Source organism: Eucalyptus grandis, chromosome 3 (genome assembly GCF_016545825.1).
Source record: "Eucalyptus grandis isolate ANBG69807.140 chromosome 3, ASM1654582v1, whole genome shotgun sequence".
Taxonomy (NCBI): domain Eukaryota; kingdom Viridiplantae; phylum Streptophyta; class Magnoliopsida; order Myrtales; family Myrtaceae; genus Eucalyptus; species Eucalyptus grandis.
The window spans coordinates 3,833,611-3,852,639 of NC_052614.1; the positions used below are offsets into that span (position 1 = coordinate 3,833,611).

Genomic DNA, 19,029 nt, shown 5'->3' on the forward strand with positions numbered 1-19,029 from the left:
TTTCTTTTCTGTCCAAAGAAAGAACGAGGAAGATTCTCCAACCTTTACTTCTTGACAAGATTTTTAATACCGTTTACTAGGCTTATCCTTTTTCCCCTGCACTGCATATATACCGAGCAACAGACGCTGGCAAGATTTTCCTTGCTTCTGCAGCACCCTTCTTGTATAAGTAATATTCATTCGTCGACTGCATATATTCAAAGCTGATTCCCCACTTTATATTAATCCGCAAACATCGTAAAGTCGATAAAGCCGAGATGCTTCCCGGCGTTGAGTGCGCCCGAAGAAGAAGGTTCTATCAGAGCGGAGGACAGCCCAACTCACCTGTCGTCGCTGCTGCCGCAACCACAGTTACTACAAGACGTTCCTCGTTCTGTCTCTACACAACCCACCATGCCGCGACCTCCTCTTCTGTAGTATGTGGTTCCGTCCTTCTCTCTCTCTATTGCACAAAGTCGTAATCAGATACTCATGAGATTTCAGGGCAAAGAGGTTTTAGATGCAAATGTATGCGAATCTATCGAGTAATGTTTTTTTGGGCCTCTTCTCTTCGACATATTTTGTTTCTTATATCTATCTTGGATTTATCTCTTGATCTGATGCATTAATAAGTTTTTCATTTTCTTCTGTTGTGAAAATTCAGCAAATTAGGAACATAATCAACCAAGCACATGCAGATGAGGAGATGAGGAGGAACTGGGACTGGATGAGCGGTTGAGCAGTGGGAAAGCCAAGTACAGAGACTGGATGAGCGGGTTGAGATTCGTTACTCATTTGTGGAAAAACCTTATTATCTTTGTTCGGTTTTAAACCAAAAGAAGGTGCAGACGATGGTTCATGGACGGATGAACTTGCCACGGATAATGAGTGCGCCATTTGCCTAGCAAAAACCTTCGGACTCTCGAGGCTCATTATTGTCCCTGTTGCCGAAGATCTTCGTTAGTTCTCTTTTGAAATGATGTGTAACTAGGAGAAAATAGCATTGCCGTCAAACCAACATGGTCGAATCATCCGGGCCGGTTAGAACATATAAATTTACTACTTGTATATCGTCGTAATTGACCCTAAATTTGAATCGCAGTGAAAAACCATTTACTTATTATCTTTGTTCGGTTTTTATAGGCACAACGATGGAGAGAGCTCGAGAGCAAGGAAATTGCAATTGCAGACGATGGTTCATGGACTGCAGAGCGTCCGCAGAGGCGGCAGTTCTTCCAATTCAAAGAGATTCAGTTGGAGCAAGATGATGAGGTGGAGAGCCACGGACCAGGACGAGTGCGCCATTTGCCTGGAGAGGTTCGAGGTTGGCGAGACTCTGGCGCACCTACCCTGCGCGCACCGATTCCACTCGAGGTGCGCGGTTCCGTGGCTCGAGGCTCATGCTCATTGTCCCTGTTGCCGAATGGGCATCTCCACATAGTCATACAGTGGATTCTTCCCTGCGACTTCCTTCTTTGGAAATGATGTGTAACTAGGAGAAAATAGCATTGCCGTCAAACCAACATGGTCGAATCATCCGGGCCGGTTAGAACATATAAATTTACTACTTGTATATTGTAATAATTGACCCTTCATAAATCTTTAAGGGCTATTTAGGATGCATGCAGATAGTGATGAAAAGCGAGTCATACCGCATGTTGAGAAATATGGATCGAGAAATCATAATACATATACACAAATTATATCCATATGTACATGTTATAATCGTTATTCAATTGAGATACTGAAAACAAAGATCCTTCATGTTGGTACAACACAGGTTCATAAAGAGTACCACTGAAATTTGTACCTGGTGATAAATTTAAGCAACGTACCGGACTAATCACCAGAGGAAAAATGCTATAGCTGCCAAGCAGGATGATGATGGCTAGCTTGGCCTTGCCAAGCACGTCTCAGAAATGGAAAACCTGAGAAAAGGCAGCGGTACAGCCGATAATATCGAAATCTACTTCCATCATATATTACAACAAAGCACATAAATCTTCAGGATTCAACTGGACTTGCCAACTTGTCTGGCAAATTTGTGCTTGAGGGATCATGTACAACATCTATCTGCGGTTATAGATCTTGGAGGGGCTCTTCAAAGCAATACAACACAACTCCTTCGCAATTTCGGCGAAGCTTGGCCTTTCTGACGGCTCGGACGACCAACACCTCTCGATTTGCGATTTTTGCGATTTCCAATCACGATACCCCCAGGTTTGATTGCAATCTCATTAGTCGTCAGCCAATATTCACTGAATTGAAATAAAAGTATAAAACGAAGTGACGTCACCTATCATGTGCTTAGCATCCAAATCTGCGGACGGTTCTTCTCCAGTCAACAACTCCCCATGACGATGCCGGTTGAGTAAACATCAACCTGAACAAAAGGTCAGGTGATCATCAACACATTGAGGGTGTAGAATTATGAGCCATATTATACTTCGTGTTGATTAGTGGGTCATTGTTGGAACCAAAAGGATAATAATAAATTTTGGAAACATGTAATGAGAGCACAAATAAAAATTGGAGGGAGAACTTGTAATTGAGAATGGTTTCTCTTTTTGGCTTTGTGCTTATGGCTTTATTTACAACTTAGAATTTATCCCTTTATTGAATTCTTGGTTCCCACATGCTTATTGATGTTTTATAGAGATCTTCGAGAGTGCTGGACATCTAGAATATCAAAATTTGGCACGGAGGGACATTTAAGTATCAACAATTAGGAAAATGACACTTAAGTGCCAAAATCGAAGCAAAATAGATTACTTAAGTATCAACGGCAAGAAAATCCGATCAAAATGTTGACGTGTCAATTTTCTGGTGAGGTAAATGTAAAACAACGTCATTTTGCACGTTAACGTAGCTAGACAAATGCAAAAAAGATGTCATTTCTGCTGATGTTGATAAATAGTTAATATAAAATTAATTAAATTAAATTTTAAACTAAATTTATTTAAAATTTAAAAAAAAAGATTGCAGGCAATAAGGGCTGAGCCCTCTTTGCCACCTCCCCATCGTCGCCAAGAAGGGTCGGCGTGGTGGGGGGAGGGTTGACTGGGGTCATAAAAAGGGTCAGCGAGGGTTGTGGTCCTTCCTTAGATCCGGCAGAGGGTCGGCGGCCCTCACTCGGCGGCTAGGGCCAGGGCTGCCACTAGCTGGGGGTGCCTCACCACTTGCAATCTCCATTTTTTAATATATAACTTTTATTTAAATAATTTTATATTAAAATTCAAATCCACACTAAAATGACGTCATTTTGTGTTTCTTTACTAAGTTAGCTCTTCGATGAGTCATGTATATGAGCAAAATTAATAAAAAAATTGCCATGTAGAATTTCCAGCGGGGTTCACCGAAGATAGCACTTGAGTGTCCCATTTTTCCAAAAAAGTGACACTTAAATGTCCCATTGTGTCAAGTTTTGGCACTTGGAGTGTACTTTTGTCACTTTTATTCTTTCCCAAAATTTTGTTGCTGTGTTTGTTATGCTCATAACATCGTCTCTAAAATTAAGTTGGAACCTTGTGGTCTCCATTGCATTTTTTTTTTGGGTATTCGTCTACTCAAAAGTGTTGTAAATGTTTTAAACCTCATTTGAGTGCACCATTGTATCAATGAATATAATTTTTCACGAACCTAATTTCTATTGTTTTGCTCCACCTCTTTAGGGGAAATGTCCTAATTTAGAGGTGTTGTCCATTGTACATGTTCATGAAGATAGTACTTACCCTCCTCCTTCAATAGTCACTGATTGTTCTCCTCCTTCCTAAGAGGAGAAAAATGTAACATAAGAAGAGAATAGTACAGTAACTCAGAGAGAGATAACACAGCAACCATTTTAGGGGAGATCACACTTGTTAGGCAAACTATTGTTATCTTCAAAGGCGGATTGATAGAGGTGTTATAGTGAAGACATATTGTTGTAGAGATTTTGCTATCAATACGTAGGTTAAAACCACTCATAAATTGCTTGTTCAATCATCATTTTGGATCCAGATTCTACTACTCCTCCTAGTGAGGTTTCTCCTTCTGATCTTTCTATTGCACTTTGAAAAGAGTAATATAATTTATACTCAATACCTTATATTCCATGTTCTCTCTATGAATCTTTGTCTAGTTCTTATTGTATGTTGTGTTTTCTCCACCTTTTATCTCTAATTCATTAAATTGGCACGAATTTTTGCAAATGAGAAGTAAAAGGCATCAATGGTAGAGGAGATGCATACTTTGAAGAAAAATGGCACATGAGATCTTATTGTTTTTGCTTCTTGGAAACAGCTAATAGAAGGTAAGTGGGTGTTTGTAGTCAAATAAATAGATGGATGATACTGTAGACAGATATAAAACACATCTAATGACAAATGAATTTATTCAAATTTATAGCATTGACTATCTAGAAACTTTTGCTCTTGCTGCCAAGTTCAATACTATTCTAGTGCTACTTTTGGAACTATCACTAGTCATTACCTATAACTATTGGATTTGTGCCATTTGGCGATTTAACACATCACATGGAAAGATCTAAACCATTTATTCCATCTTCCCCTATTCGAGGCCAAGTGAGCCTTAGATTTGGATATTTTGAGCTCCCTGGAGTTGAGCCTCGGGCCTTGACTCATCGCCATTGGCTCTCATCCTTGTCAATGGTGACAAGGGACGAGTCAACATTGTGTCTCGAGATGGAGGATGAGAGCTCAATAGGATGAATTAGCAGAGAACATGAGTAGAGGGAGAGAGAGAGAGAGGGAGAGGGAGAGGGAGAGGGAGAGAGAGAGAGAGAGAGAGAGAGAGAGAGAGAGAGGACAATGCAGTTTGACGGCCAAAGGAGGGCCGACGCACAAAACGACTAGAATGAGTGGCTTAAGGTGGCATAATGTGTGTGTGTGTGTGTGTGTGAGAGAGAGAGAGAGAGAGAGAGAGAGAGAGAGAGAGAGAAGACAATGCAATTTGACGGCCAAAGGAGGACCGATGCACAAAACGACTAGAATGAGTGGCTTAAGGTGGCATAATGGGTGAGAGAAAGAGAGAGAGGACAATGCAGTTTGACGGCCAAAGGAGGGCCGACGCACAAAATGACTAGAATGAGTGGCTTCAGGTGGCATAATGCGTGAGAGAGAGAGAGAGAGAGAGAGAGAGAGAGAGAGAGAGAGAGAGAGGACATTGCAGTTTGACGGCCAAAGGAGGGCCGACGCATAATCAACTATGTAAACGACTAGAATGAGTGGCTTAAGGTGGCATAATGCGTGCACGAGAGAGAGAGAGAGAGAGAGAGAGAGAGAGAGAGAGAGAGAGAGAGAGAGAGAGAGAGAGAGAGAGAGAGAGAGAGAGAGGACATTGCAATTTGACGGCCGAAGGAGGGCCGGCGCATGATCAACTATGTAAACAATTAGAATGAGTGGCTTAAGGTGGCATAATGCGTGCGATGGCGGTGACCAGGGTTTGGTGGTTTGTTATGGTTGGTGGGGGGTGGAGTTTTTGGGTGGGTGTTTGCTAGATAGATTGTGACAATCCAATAATCCATGAAGTAGTAACATTCATGGTCACAAGGTGCAAGAATAGTACCTCCACACCCCTAAAATTAGAATGGATTGGAAGCTTCCGCCAAGGGTAAAATAACACAAAACATTTGTTAAGTGTTCCTTACATTAAAAGCAACAAGGATTGTCAAGTAGTTCAACATAGATTGGACCATGATCCTTGTAGACAGGAAAGATGTATGGACAATCACCCAAAAAGTAATAAACTATTGCACTTGTATCAATTTTGTTTTAGACCTTTCAATTATACTAATAAGTCATAAAATTTTTTATATTTTATCAATTAAATCAATCTAGTCAATTTAGTTGAAAATTTCTAACTTTGACATTGACTCTAATGTGGATTTAAAAAAAAATTTTAAATATGTATAATTTATTTTGATTTTTTCTTTTTCTTTTCTTTTCTTTACTTTCTTTTGAATTGAGGGCCATCATTGGTCGCCGATTGACCCTCGCTAGCATTTGTTAGGGCATTGCTGCCCTTGTCCAAATTTGGGCCCTAAGCTAGGTGAGATAGTGTGTGGTGGCCCCTCATTGAGTCGGGCAAGGTCGTGATGCCCAATTTGGGTGAGGACATGGCAGCCCTCCCCCCAATTAAGCGAGGTTGGCTAGTGATCCATGCCAGCTCCTAGTCCAAAATAAATAAATAAATAAAAAAAAGGAAAGGAAAAACCATAAAAATTCAAAAAAATCTTAAAATATTATTAAAAAAAGTCTACATTAGTGCTAGTCATGTCATAGACGGTCACCATTTGCATTAGTCATTTCAACTAAATTATCTGAATGGATTTGATTGGTAAAATATGAAAATGTTTAGTACTTAATTGACATAATTAAAATATTTATGATTGAATTGGTAAAGTGGACCTTTCTAATAATTTCCTTGAAAAGTATGTGTGCACGTCTTAATCTAAGATTAGTTCAATGCTAAAATTGCCGTTACAAAAAAATCCTTGAGGTAGAGTGTGGTGATGTGTATGCATAAGAAAATCTGGAATTGATATATCTTAAAGTTAAATTACGTCGATATATCGAGAGGAAAGACGAGTGGGAAAATGGAAAGAGAAGTGAAGATACCAATGTCAAAATATAATTCATGGGTACATCTGTTCGATTCTTCTTTTCCAATAAATCTTATATTCATATTTTAACACATCTAAAATCGGACCGAAAGTATATTGCCGTGAAAAAAGGAAAATATTCATGTGACCCTAGAAACCCTACTTCTTATCTTATCATGCATTTGTATATATTCATAAAAATAATGGAATAAGTGTACTTAAAATTTTAAAATTTGTCACAAAAATATAATTGAGTTTTAAAATTTTCAAAATATGCAATTGAGTCTTAAAATTATTAGGTTAATGCAATCAAGTCCTTAAACTTATTAATATTTTTGTTTGTCAAATTAGATAGAATTAATAGAAGAATTCAATGCATACTAAATTGACAAGTAGTAGGTTTTGAGTGTCATTTTAAATGTTTTTAGACTCAAATATATTTTCATGACAAGTTTTAGAATTTCCAATACACTTATCTCTAAAAATAAGTACAAAAAAGAATGCCCATGATCCTTTGCAAGAGGGGGAGGAGTTTTTAGGATCTTAAGTACGATGTCGGGGTGGTGGGTTTCCGGGGTTTATACCCCGGGCTTGTCGGGTTTCTAAAATAAATACAGGTCATCCAAAAAAAGAAGTACAAAAAAGAATAAATTTCAATGAGTCTTAAAGCATATGAACTGGATACAAAACCATGGATGGTAGGGCTCGCTAGATGTAATTTGATAAGAGGCGGCTGGCAATTAGTTTTGGTTTAGGCTATACTTCTTAATACAAAAATTTGGGTTTACGTATTTTCTAAGCTACCTTGAGTCTGTTGCAAGATGGTGATGTGGTCCCTCTACTAAAGTTCTAATTAAATGAACATTTGGGTAGCGGAAGAGATATAGGGCTTAAAAACGAAATGGAATCGTTTGGCTAAAACCCGCAAGATATGATAAAAAAAAAATAGAGCATACACATATAAAACGTACATGTTTAATGGATGTTGCGCGCCCCAAGATAGCGATAGATTATATATCCATTGACGGCCCCTCAATGGTCTTTTCTTATGTCTGATTATTGCAGTCTCTTGACCCCGCCCAATACAAGTGAGCGATTAAATTTGGTGTGATCCATTTTAGAGTTACAAGATTCAATGACTTGCATGCACTGAACTCACATAATTAACTAACAAGAATACGACGGATCAATTAATCTTTTAATATGCTGATGTGGTGTACCAAGAGAGAAACTCCGTAGATCTCTCTCTCTCTCTCTCTCTCTCTCTCTCTCTCTCTCTCTCTCTCTCTCTCTCTCTCTCTCTCATATTAAGTTATCTTTTTTTCTCAACAAATAAAATCGGGAAAATTATCAAAAAATCTTAAATTTATTGTATGGATAGTACTTCAATCCTAAACTTTTCGATCTTGCCAGTTTAATGCCAATATAGTCATTTTAGCAAATTTTGGTTAGAGTCCAATGACTCGCATGCACCAAACTCACATAATTAATTAACAAGAATACGAGGTTGATCGATTAATCTTTTAATATGCTAATGCAGTGTACCAAGAGAGAAACTCTGCATAATTCTCTCTCTCCCTCCCCCCCTCTCCCTCGTATTAAGTTACTTTATTTTTTCAATCGATATAATCGGGAAAATTACCAAAAAAACCTCAAATCTATTGTATGGATATTAATTCAATCATAAACCTTTTGATTTGGCTAATCAAATCATAAATATTTTAACAGTTTGTCATTATAGTCATTCAAGCTAATTTTGGTTATGATCTAGTGACTCGCATGCACCAAACTCACATAATTAATTAACAAGCATACGGTGTCGATTGATTAATCCTTTAATATGCTGATGTAGTATACCAAGAGAGAAACTTCGCATAACTCTCCCTCCCTCCCCTCTCTCTCATTAAGTTGCCTTCTTTTTTGGACATATTAAATTCAAAATATTATCAAAAAAGTTTTAAATCTATTGTACGGAAGTTAATTCAGTCATATTTTTTTCGATTTGACTAATTTAGTCATAAACTTTTGACAATTTGCCGTTATTGTTATTCCAGCTAATATTGGTTGGAAATCGCTACATGTCATTTCGAGTACTAATGCAAACAATTTTTGGCTTTTCTTTTTCAATATTTTTTTTTGTTCTCTTTTCCTTCTTTCTTTGCCAATCACCAAGCTTTGGCAATAGCCAGCAATCAACTATAGGCAATAGGCAACAAGGGTCCACCTAGCCTAGCCATAAAGAGGGTCGGTCTTGCCGAATCGGGTAAGGTCAAGCCTCACCCAGCTATTAGTGAAGGTCAACCATGTCAAATTCAGCAAGGTCCAATCTCGCTCGAGACTAGCGAGGTCGACCCTCCTTTGTGGTTGGTTGCCAACCATCATCAAGGCCTGGTGACAACGAAGGAAGTATTGAGAAAGATAGAAAGAAAGAAAGAAATGAAAAAGAAAAAAGAAGAAAAAAAATTGTTCTTGCTAGCACCGGCCATGCCATGTAGGATGGCTAGTATCCATGTCAATAACTTCTGGTCAAAATTGATTGGAAGGACTATAAACAAATTGTTACAAGGTTTAAAACTAAAAGATTATATTGAAATGTTTAGGACTAGATTGGTATATGTAAATAAGTTTAAGATTCTTTTGGTAATCATCCCAGTAAAAGTCTTTGTCCAAACGCCAACTTCAAGCCTATTGGTAAGAAGAGCTGTGTGAAGCTTTTAAAATGCTGATTATAGAGGTGGAAACTAAGGCAATTCATGCCTCATAAACTAATTAATTGAGGATGCTAGTACGTATATGTGTAGCCAGTTCTGACTTTATCTGGGCAGCCCATTGAAACTTCGTGTTAGGATGGTCATCACAGCAACAGGAATGAAACTTCCTCGCTTTCCAATGAAAGATACACGCAGGCAGGATGCTATGAACTTCCTCAGTTCGATTCCGGGTTCAGTCATGGAGTCATTTGAATCTCAACTTCACCAATGACAAGATTTTCTTAACACCGTTCATTAAATTTATCCTTTTTGCCTGCACCTTTATATATACTGAGCAACAGGCTTTTGCAACTTCTTCCTCGTTTATTCAACGCCTGCTCTCTCTCTCTCTCGATACATGTTCATTCAATGACCGAGTTAATCCGAAGCTCATTCCTAACTTAATTTACTATTTATACATCGTAAACTTGATTGCCGAGATGCTTCTTGGAGTTGAATATGCCAGGAGAAGAAGGTTCTCCTTGACCCACCATGCTGCGACCTCTTCTCTAGTGTGTAGTTCCATCCTCTCTCTCTCTCTCTCTCTCTCTCTCTCTCTGTTGCTTCAGGTCGTGATTAGAAAGTCATGAGATTTCAGGAAAAAGAGGTTTTAGATGCATATGTATGCGAATCTATCGAGTAATGTTTTGTTAAGTCTCTTCTCTTCAACATATTTTGATTCTAATATTCAAAGTTGGGTTATCTTAGATTTATCTCTTGATCTGATTTGAAAAATCAGCAAAGTAGGAACATAATCAACCAAGCATATGGAGATGAGGAGGAACTGGGAGGAGTGGCAAGGGAAGCCAAGCATAGGCTGGATGAGAGGCTGAGAACTCAGAGGAAACCAGAAACCATGAGAAGGTCAATGGACGAACTTGCATAATGACAACTTGCTTTTTTCTTATGTCTATTTTTGTTGGAATTAGCTTCAAGGTATGAATTGCAGCAAGAACCTTCAGACTCTATGGTTATGTGGGATTTGTTGGTCCTCTAAAGTTGAATTGGAGCGAAAAACCATCTACTCATTATCTTTGTTCGATCTTTTTAGGCACGATGATGGAGAGAACTTGAGAGCAAGGGAATTGCAATTGCAGACGATGGTTCATGGAGGGCAGAGTGTCGGCAGAGGCGGCGGTTCTTCCAATTTGAAGAGGTTCAGTTGGGGCAAGATGATGAGGGGGAGAGCCATGGACCATGACGACTGTGCCATTTGCCTGGAGAGGTTCGAGGTCGGCGAGACCCTGGTGCACCTACCCTGCGCACCGATTCCACTCAAGGTGCGTGGTTCCATGGCTCGAGGCTCATGCTCATTGTCCCTGTTGCCGAATGGGCATCTCCACATAGTCATACAAAAGAAATTTCCCTGCGAATTCCTTCTTTGAATTGATGTGTAGCTCGGAGAACAACAGTGTTGCAGTCAACAACATGGTCTTATCATTTGATCCGGTCTAAACATATTTGTATGTACTACCCTTCGTAAATCGTTAACAGGCTATAGAAATAGTCGATCAAGGATGCATGCAGAGAGTGACGAAAAGAGTCAATACTCACACCATGAGAAATATGAGTCGAGAAATCACAATACATATGCACAAATCTCCGGAGGAAAAGAGCTATAGCTGCCAGGCAACTTGTCTGGCATATTTGTGGTCTAGGGATCATGCACAAAACCTATCTGCGACTATAGTTCTTGGCATTGGTCCTCAAAGCAATAGAACGCAACTCCTTTGCAATTTCGGCGAAGCTTGGTCTTTCTGATGGCTCGGATGACCAGCACCTCTCCATCAGCGATTTCCATTCTGGATCACAAGATGCTGGTACCTGCGGCCGCAGTGTGTTGTTCACGATACCCCCTGTTTTGATTGCAATCTCCTTTGTCAGCGGCCAATATTCACCTAATTGAGATAAGAGTACAAAGCGAAGTAACATCACCTATCATGTGCGTAGTGTCCAAATCGGCATATGGTTCTTCGCCAGTCAGCAGCTCCCACATGACAATGCCGAATGAGTAGACATCAACCTAAGCAAAAGGTCAGGTTATCATTAACAAATTGCTGATGTAAACTTCCAGGCTATATTACACTTCGTTCCCGATTTTCCCTCCGATCATGTTGTCGATTGGTGGAATATAAAATATGGACAATACAAATACGTGAGTGACATCCACGTATGCAAGCCATCAGTTAGGAGATTTGTTGGAGGAAATTCCAACCTGCCTACTGACAACACTACTTTAACACAAACACGTAAAGTCGGGATATGTAGAGAAGTTGAAATGAAAGGTGAGCTCCAAACCTTCTCAGACACACGGTCACCGCTGTCATTCAATAGTTCTGGTGCCATCCAAGGAAGTGTTCCCCGCATGCCACCTGATATTAGAGTCTGACGTTTTACCTTGGACAATCCCAGATCACCAATCTGATAGTAAAGTGACAGATATCAGACATCAAACTGAAGGATCTTGCACAAAATCTGAGGACTAACAAAGTTGTCAATTGCTAGAAAGAGGTTCTGAGACGTTGGCAATGAAGCCAGTTTTAAAGTATCATGTGCGACTACTTTGGCTATGATATGAAAATCTACTCGTGTATCTTCAGTTTGTAAAAGAGAGAATTATGCTTGAATTTGGAACACAAACTAGATGAACACTAAAAGTCTAAAATGTCCTTTGGCACAAGAATTTCTGACAAAATAACTCTGAACACAGAAAACAAAGTACAAATTGGATGGTCACAATGATAGGGTTTAATGATCATTGCACCACCTCATGCAAGACAAACGCTATCAATGTAGCAACAAAGCATGTTGCAGATCCGACAAGCAGAATCACAAGCAATCATTGTGCTTGAAGCTTGAGCAGTCCAGTAGATAATCAATGCCGACAAGCATTCATATCAATTGCAAGCACGAAATAGTAGTTAAACTTTGTATGTGTAAATATATGGACAGAAAGACGTTCTAGCATGCATCAACCTCAAATTATTCAACCTTCACAACTCTTTAATATCTGTCATTATGTTGAGTGTTGTCTCGTTTTCTTTTCTTTTTGTTCATTAGACATGAGTGGAGGCTCTAATTTTGAGCAGGTGAAGTACTTCACAACAACCGATTCAGAATAATAAGAAACTTCAATGTAACCAAGCACCCGAGCTTTCATATATGGTTTTTTCCTGAATAAATAAATAGCTCCAGAATGCAAATTTATTTCCTCTTCCCAGAGAATAACAAGTGTATGAGCATGCACAACATAACTCATATCTCCGAAAAAGAGATACATGTAACGGCAATCAATCACCAGTCAACTGACCTTACAAGTTGGTTGACGGGGATCACCAAGATTGACAAGAAGGTTATCGCTTTTCAAATCAAAATGCACTATCTTCTTGTCATGCAAGTACTCCATACCAAATGCCACTTCCCTAGCAATCAGCACACGCTTATGCATATCAAAGTTCCTGTAAAAGAACTTAGTCAAGAGGTGAAAATTATGTGTGTGTGAAGAGAGAGAGAGAGAGAGAGAGAGAGAGTCATACCTTTCACCTTTCTGCAGAGCCTTTCGTAAAGAACCATCAACCATATACTCAGTTACTGTTGTAACAGAATCTCCAGGACCATCAGGCCCATCATAAACAATGCCATAGAAGGCCACCACATTTGGATGATGCAAATCCGCAAGCAATTTTGCCTCATTCAAGAAATCACGCATCTGCCTCGATGCAGCAACAATACAAAAAATTCAAAAATAATACTATGAAAAATCAGAAACAACAGAAAGCAAGAAGATCGCACCTTTCGCTCTTGTTCTGTGGGCTCCCCAAGAAAGCATTTGTCGTTGATCTGTTTAATGGCAACATCTTTACCCCTCCATTTTCCATGATGAACAGTCCCAAATGTGCCAGAACCTAATTCTTGCCGAACTTCAAGGTCACTTCTTTTTATCATCTGCAGGATGAAAATTCAAGCAAATCAATATCTGAGTCGCGGGAAAACACAACCACCTAATTTGAAGTAAAGAAATTTTCTCACTTGCAAGCCACCGATTGGATCCACAGGAAAGTGAAAATGCACCCTCCCTGCCAACGTAGCACTGGCATCCTGCGGGATAAAAAGATGCATTAAGCTATTTTATACATCCAGTTGAAGGAAACTACCTGACAGACGCTAAACATGTATGAACACAAAGGATCTTAAGCACCTCAAAGTCAGCTTTGTGGTGCACATCTTTCTCCTGGTTGGCTTCATGAGAAGGCTTACTTCCTTCATAGACTGTCAAGTCAGGATTAGAAGGCAGAGCTATCTGAAAAGCACAAGTAACTACACCCTCAGGAACATTCTGAAGTTCTTGCTCGATTATATGCTCTGCTGAACCTGTAAAGATCAAACGATAAAAAGGAAAACCCCAAACACACCCAAAATTAGTGCATGAAACATAGAAGTCCTAAAAGAAGCACCTCTGGAAGACGGAAAACAATCAGAAGAATTGCAGTTTTTCAATTTATTAAGTGGCTGCTGGAGTCCATCCTCCAATTGCATTTTCTTATTCAATTTCCCAATTTTCCCGGATTGGTTAACCAGGCTTCAGTTCTTAGTGCCATTTTGGCAGGTTTTGGAGAAACATTAGCATCACGATTCAAATTCTGGGGATTATCAGCACCAGAAGAGCCGTAGCATTTGTTTGGGGAATGATGAACTTTATACTCAGATATGTGAGCAGGCTTAGCCCCGACAGGACAAGAATCACCAATACCTAGTTTACTTCCCGAGGCCTCCTGTCTAAGCTGGCATTGAGCTGGCATAAAATGCTGCCACATGCTGATCTCTGGAGAAGGCTCAGGAACAACACCCTGGAAAACACCAGATGGGGACTGTACATTGCCAGCAAAGCCCACCATATGCTTTGTAGAATCAGGATCATTCATTCCTGGAACAGATTTGATATTGTCTTCGAGAGGTAGACAATGGTGAATTGGGCTTGAAACGTGTAGATGGCTAACTGTAGTGTCTCTTTGGTCCAGTACGACAAATTCGGAAAATATATCAGGCAATGCTTTTGACGCAAAGCATGTTCCTCAAACCTCTGAAAATTTTCAGCCTGCCGACAAAATGTTGATCCATCGGAATAAACAGCTTGTCCCAGTTGATGAACGTGGGAACCATTAGTACCTCCAACCATTGCAGAAGGTGCTTGGACTTGATATGCATCATGATGTTTCTCAAGAGGAAGCGGAACCAACCTCTTCCCAGATGTGGCCTCATGCCCTAAATGATTTTGTTGAGGATGGGTAAATGGAAGAACTACAGTAGGCCTTAAACTTGCTTGAGAAGATGCTGTATCCATTGTTCTATCTACAGCAGATATAAGCTGTTGAGAGTTACCACCACCAGCATTCACAGGAAAATGCTGCTGGCCATATGCGGGAGCAGTAGTTCCCAATTGATGAGGACTTGGACTACCCGTCATATGAGGAGGAAGCAAGTAATCCATGTTGACATCTTCCTTGTGAGGATCCATATAACTCCAGATGTGAGGTGAAGCTGATGGAATGCCCCCTCCTGCTTGCTGCAGATCATTAGCCGACAGTCTCTTTGGTGCAGTTCTTTCTTGTTCAATCTCAAATTGCAAAGATGATGCATCATTAGAAGCAGCTAAATTCCTTCCAGGAGATGGTTTGCTAGTCAGTGGTGGCCCATTGATATCTGCTTGCACAGGGACTATTCTATCAACAGCTCCATAGCTGCTAGTATCAGAATTTTGTGAGGATGTTGTGCTTGCTGTGCTCTCTTTCCTTGCAGTACCACCACCCGCACCATCCATCATACCACTCATGACTTCGACATTTCTCTGCCCACTATCGTGCAAGTCACCATGCCTAATGGCACTTGAAGAATCCAGCTTGGATTTAGGGAAAAGAAAAACTTTTAGCTTAGCTGAGCCATCTGACGATCCGCGGTCCAATCTCTCATACTCATTCATCATATAATCAAGATCTTCAGGATTTGTAACGGAAATCAGGGCGTCCAGATCTTGATCAAGATCAGGGAGCTGGTACTTCACAACAACTGGCTGCCCACAAGTATCTTCCATTTTCTGCACAAACTCTTTATAGCTCACATCTCGCCTAACGCTGACAATCTTTGTCTCACCACTGGTGTATCTCAAAACACCACGATCGGTACTAAATGAGAGTTCACCCCCGAACTTACATAGAAGCTTAACCGTCCTTCCCAATACCAAACCCTCCTCGACTTTATTTCTCAGCTGAGCAGCCCCACTTCCACTACCTTGGTCGCTCAAATGGAGCTTGCGGCTGACTCCTGAATCACTGCCGAACTGCTCTTCATCATTCCTGCGGTCCATAGTGACAAAATTCTGGCCAGAACCATTCAGATTTTCATTTTGAGCTCTGGCATGACCCATTGTATCGCCCATGATCCTATGCCCTACATAAGGGCCATGACCAAAGCCAGGTGCCACCTCATTACCACTCTTATCAATACCATTTGCACCAATGTTACTCCCTATAGCAGGGTAACCAATGGCTGCAGATGGATTTGCACTCACATATCCATGGGGAGCCGGTGCACTCGGGATCCACTCTGCACCACCATGAGCAGCATTGGGATAGACGGTACCTCCTCCGAATCCAGGGTTGGGAACCTTCTGAGGGTTTAAGACCGGAGCCAACCGAGGGTTAACAGCCGTGTGAACAGTGCTCAAGACGAAACCGTCATGGGTTTGGCCGACAGCCGAGGCCTGCGCCACGTCAAGAGTTCGTAGATCCTGTGGGGCTGAGTTCGGATGAAATGCCATCTTTCCAACGAGTACCAGAACAGGGCAATTCGAACTCAGAGGACGCAAACAGGGCGAAAAAATTCAAGAGTTTCCTTTTAACAGGTTGCCATCACCTCTGTTCTGTCCTGTCTGAGTTGATTTGAGGTTCGAGGAACGATCATTGCACCAGCGCAACAAGAAGAAGACCAAAAGGCAAAAGCAGTGGTTGAGAAATGGATGGCTACCAGAGAACTTGGAGGCCCGGAGGAAGAAAAAGACTTCATAGAAGACGAAGACTGTACTCCATCAGCAGATGCGCATGAAATTTGCCAAAAGAGAGGGAGAGAGTGAGAGAGAGGAGGAGCAAAGTTGGCGGAGAAAAGTCTACCACCTCCCGCGGAAAACTTGACAGGCAGTCGGACAAACGACAAGAACAGAAGTCTTCGTCATCTTTCTTTATTGCTTTACCTTCCTTCTCATTAATCTTCTTCTGCCATGCCTCAACCTTCCCACGTACTTATCTGAAAAAATGGTACTACAGAGTGTCAGGACCATTTGGAGAATACTGTGAGACGTCAACATCATCAGCGAAGTTATTTCACATGACTTAAAACCGTGAAAACACAAGATTTGGTAATCTGTCGTCTACTTATGGTGGTCGTCAAGAAGAATTTATGAAAGGCGGTTCTACATGGAGATTACTTCAGCTTCTAACGATCAGCTGTCTCGATGCAATGAATTGTGATTTTTTGAGGTTATGGCATGCAACTTAGGGTGCGTTTGGTAACATTTATTTCTGTTTAAAAATTATTTCAGAGAACATAAATAGAAAAAAAATATTTCTGTTCTGGGGAATAATTTTTGAATAAAAACGTGTTTAGTAAACTTGTTTCGAGAATAAAAATGAAAGGAAACATGTTTGGTAAATTTGTGTTCTTTTTTTTTTCTTTTAATTTTTAAATATTTTTATTTTTTTTATTTTTTTTTTTCTTTTTCTTTTTTCTTCTTTGGCGACCTCACCCACATGAGCCCGAGCTTGCCATCGGCGAGGCTCGCCTCACCGAACCACCACGAGGCGGTGAGCCTCGCCGAGGGCCGGCGACGCTCTAGCGAGGTTGCCGCCCTCAACGGCCGGTCATCGCCATGGCCAAAAAAAGAAAAAGCCAAAATTAAAAAGAAAAAGAAAAAAAAAAAGAAAAGAAAAAGAGATGAGAGATAAAATTTGTTTTTAAAAATTGTTCCAAAAACAAGAAACACGTTTTTCTTATTTTTGTTTCTATTCCAAATGTGTTTCGGGAATAAAAAAAATTTGAAACAAAACAAACGCATTTCTATTTTTTTTTTTTTTTTGTTCCTGGAATAAAAACAGAAATTTTGTTCATAAACAGAAACAAATAACATTAACAAATAGGTTAAACAGTATGAGGGAAATCGACAAGGAGAAACCTCCCTTTTTGGGATATTTAAGTACTTGCTTATCTCTTTCCACCATCTACTAGGGTCGAGGTCATCGGCCAGTCCACCATCTATAATGGACAAAACCTATTCTGCTACATATTGTCATGTGCTTAGGTCCAGCCTAAGGACCTTAAATAAAGGTCCCGCAATGGAAGTCCCCCAGGGTTAACGGGCTATCTTCCCAATGGGTAACCCCGCGCACAACCACCCTCCGGGGTGGGGGGTCCCGCTGGCGAGGTATCGCAGTCCACGCCATAACCAGCCGGTTCACGACTCGGATCGATGATCCAGTCCGGGAGGGAAACCTCCTGGAGTGCGCGTGAGTCTGAGGGAAATCGACAAGGAGAAACCTCCCTTTTTGGATATTTAAGTACTTGCTTATCTCTTTTCACCATCTACTAGGGTCGAGGTCATCTTCTGCCAGTCCACCATCTATTATGGACAAAACCTGTTCTGCTACATATTGTCATGTGCTTGCTCAACAGGCCGAGGCTCGTCTTAGAACCCACTTGAAAGTGCCTGTTTTTGAGTGCGATCTATTGGACACGATTAATTCTGCACATCGCGTTGATAACCGGTGAAGTGATTTCGCTACATTTCTACAGACGTGTGTTCTATAGCAAGGTGAATTGAAGTTGTTGGCTTGAGGGTCAAGCTTTGTTATTACTGTTGCAGAATGTAAATCACAACCCTGTAGTCGACAGATATTTAGGGGAATCTTCTTCCTGACTGCCTTTCTTTGGGCTTTTGTTCTTAAAGAAATGTTGCAGTCAACAACATTTCTGCATCTTTGGACAAAACAAAAGATTGAAAAAAAGAAAAAGAAAAAAAGAAAGAACATCTATATGATTATCTTCCAACAAAATTTTATCCGAATGCAATGCATGGGATTTTAAATAGTTAGAATCAGACTCTCCTTGTAATAAGAATATTTCGGTGTGTTCATAACAAGGCTGCACCAAATTCAATTGTTTACATATAATTGGCCATAAGCCTCTAGAAACGTGCATGTTAATATCTTCTTTTTCTAATACGTTGCTTGCAAGATGATTATGTTTCTTAACTATAATCACATCACTTTGAAATGTTTAGAAATATGTAGACGATTATATTGGTCATGACCTTCAACTGGTAGGACATAACCTAGCTCCAATGTGCTTGGTATCAAGACTTGCCATCGCGTGCAAATCGGGGTTATTGCCTAAAAGACTGTATTATGCACGAATTAAACAATACAAAACTAGTCAAAACAAAAATTTAAAGAGACCGTGGAGATTTAGACTTTTAAACTCATGGTTTTATCAAAAGCTAAAACCTATCCAGCTACCGGTGGCAGAAAGCATATTTGATGAGTGCAAATAGCAAATCATAGCTTGAGGAACGTAACAAAAACATGTGCGGTTTCCGTGAATTTAATCTTTTTATTTCATTTTTTTCAATACAAATTATACTAACGAGCAATCTCA

The 19,029-nt window shown here is 40.2% G+C and overlaps 2 protein-coding genes and 1 non-coding gene across 8 annotated transcripts in view; 1 reads left to right on the plus strand and 2 right to left on the minus strand.

Moving 5' to 3' along the window:
• LOC104436150 overlaps window positions 1-5,246 on the minus strand; it is a 23,942-nt gene extending 18,696 nt beyond the window's left edge. The window contains exon 1 of the mRNA XM_039308605.1: window positions 5,232-5,246. The gene's annotated coding sequence lies outside the window, so the exon portion shown is untranslated. The remainder of the gene's footprint in view (window positions 1-5,231) is intronic.
• Window positions 1-10,850, plus strand: part of LOC104436155 — a 10,948-nt gene extending 98 nt beyond the window's left edge. The window contains exons 2-5 of one of the 6 annotated variants that reach the window (XM_039308602.1): window positions 244-416; window positions 644-677; window positions 10,104-10,194; window positions 10,382-10,850. In XM_039308602.1, the coding sequence (XP_039164536.1) occupies window positions 258-416; window positions 644-677; window positions 10,104-10,194; window positions 10,382-10,715 (618 nt within the window). In that variant the 5' untranslated portion in view covers window positions 244-257 and the 3' untranslated portion in view covers window positions 10,716-10,850. Of the gene's footprint in view, window positions 1-195; window positions 508-643; window positions 678-9,455; window positions 9,843-9,863; window positions 10,267-10,381 lie in introns of those variants that run through there. The other 5 variants (XM_039308603.1, XM_039308601.1, XM_010048891.3 and 2 more) reach the window with 5 other exon arrangements.
• A 38-nt stretch (window positions 10,851-10,888) lies between these two features.
• Window positions 10,889-16,500, minus strand: LOC104436154. The gene is made up of 9 exons (XR_005549355.1): window positions 14,081-16,500; window positions 13,529-13,701; window positions 13,360-13,428; window positions 13,123-13,275; window positions 12,867-13,039; window positions 12,641-12,788; window positions 11,629-11,751; window positions 11,266-11,353; window positions 10,889-11,186 (listed from the first exon to the last, which is right to left on the minus strand). It is a non-coding gene; the product is annotated as an uncharacterized LOC104436154 (transcript).
• Window positions 16,501-19,029: the final 2,529 nt, after the last annotated feature.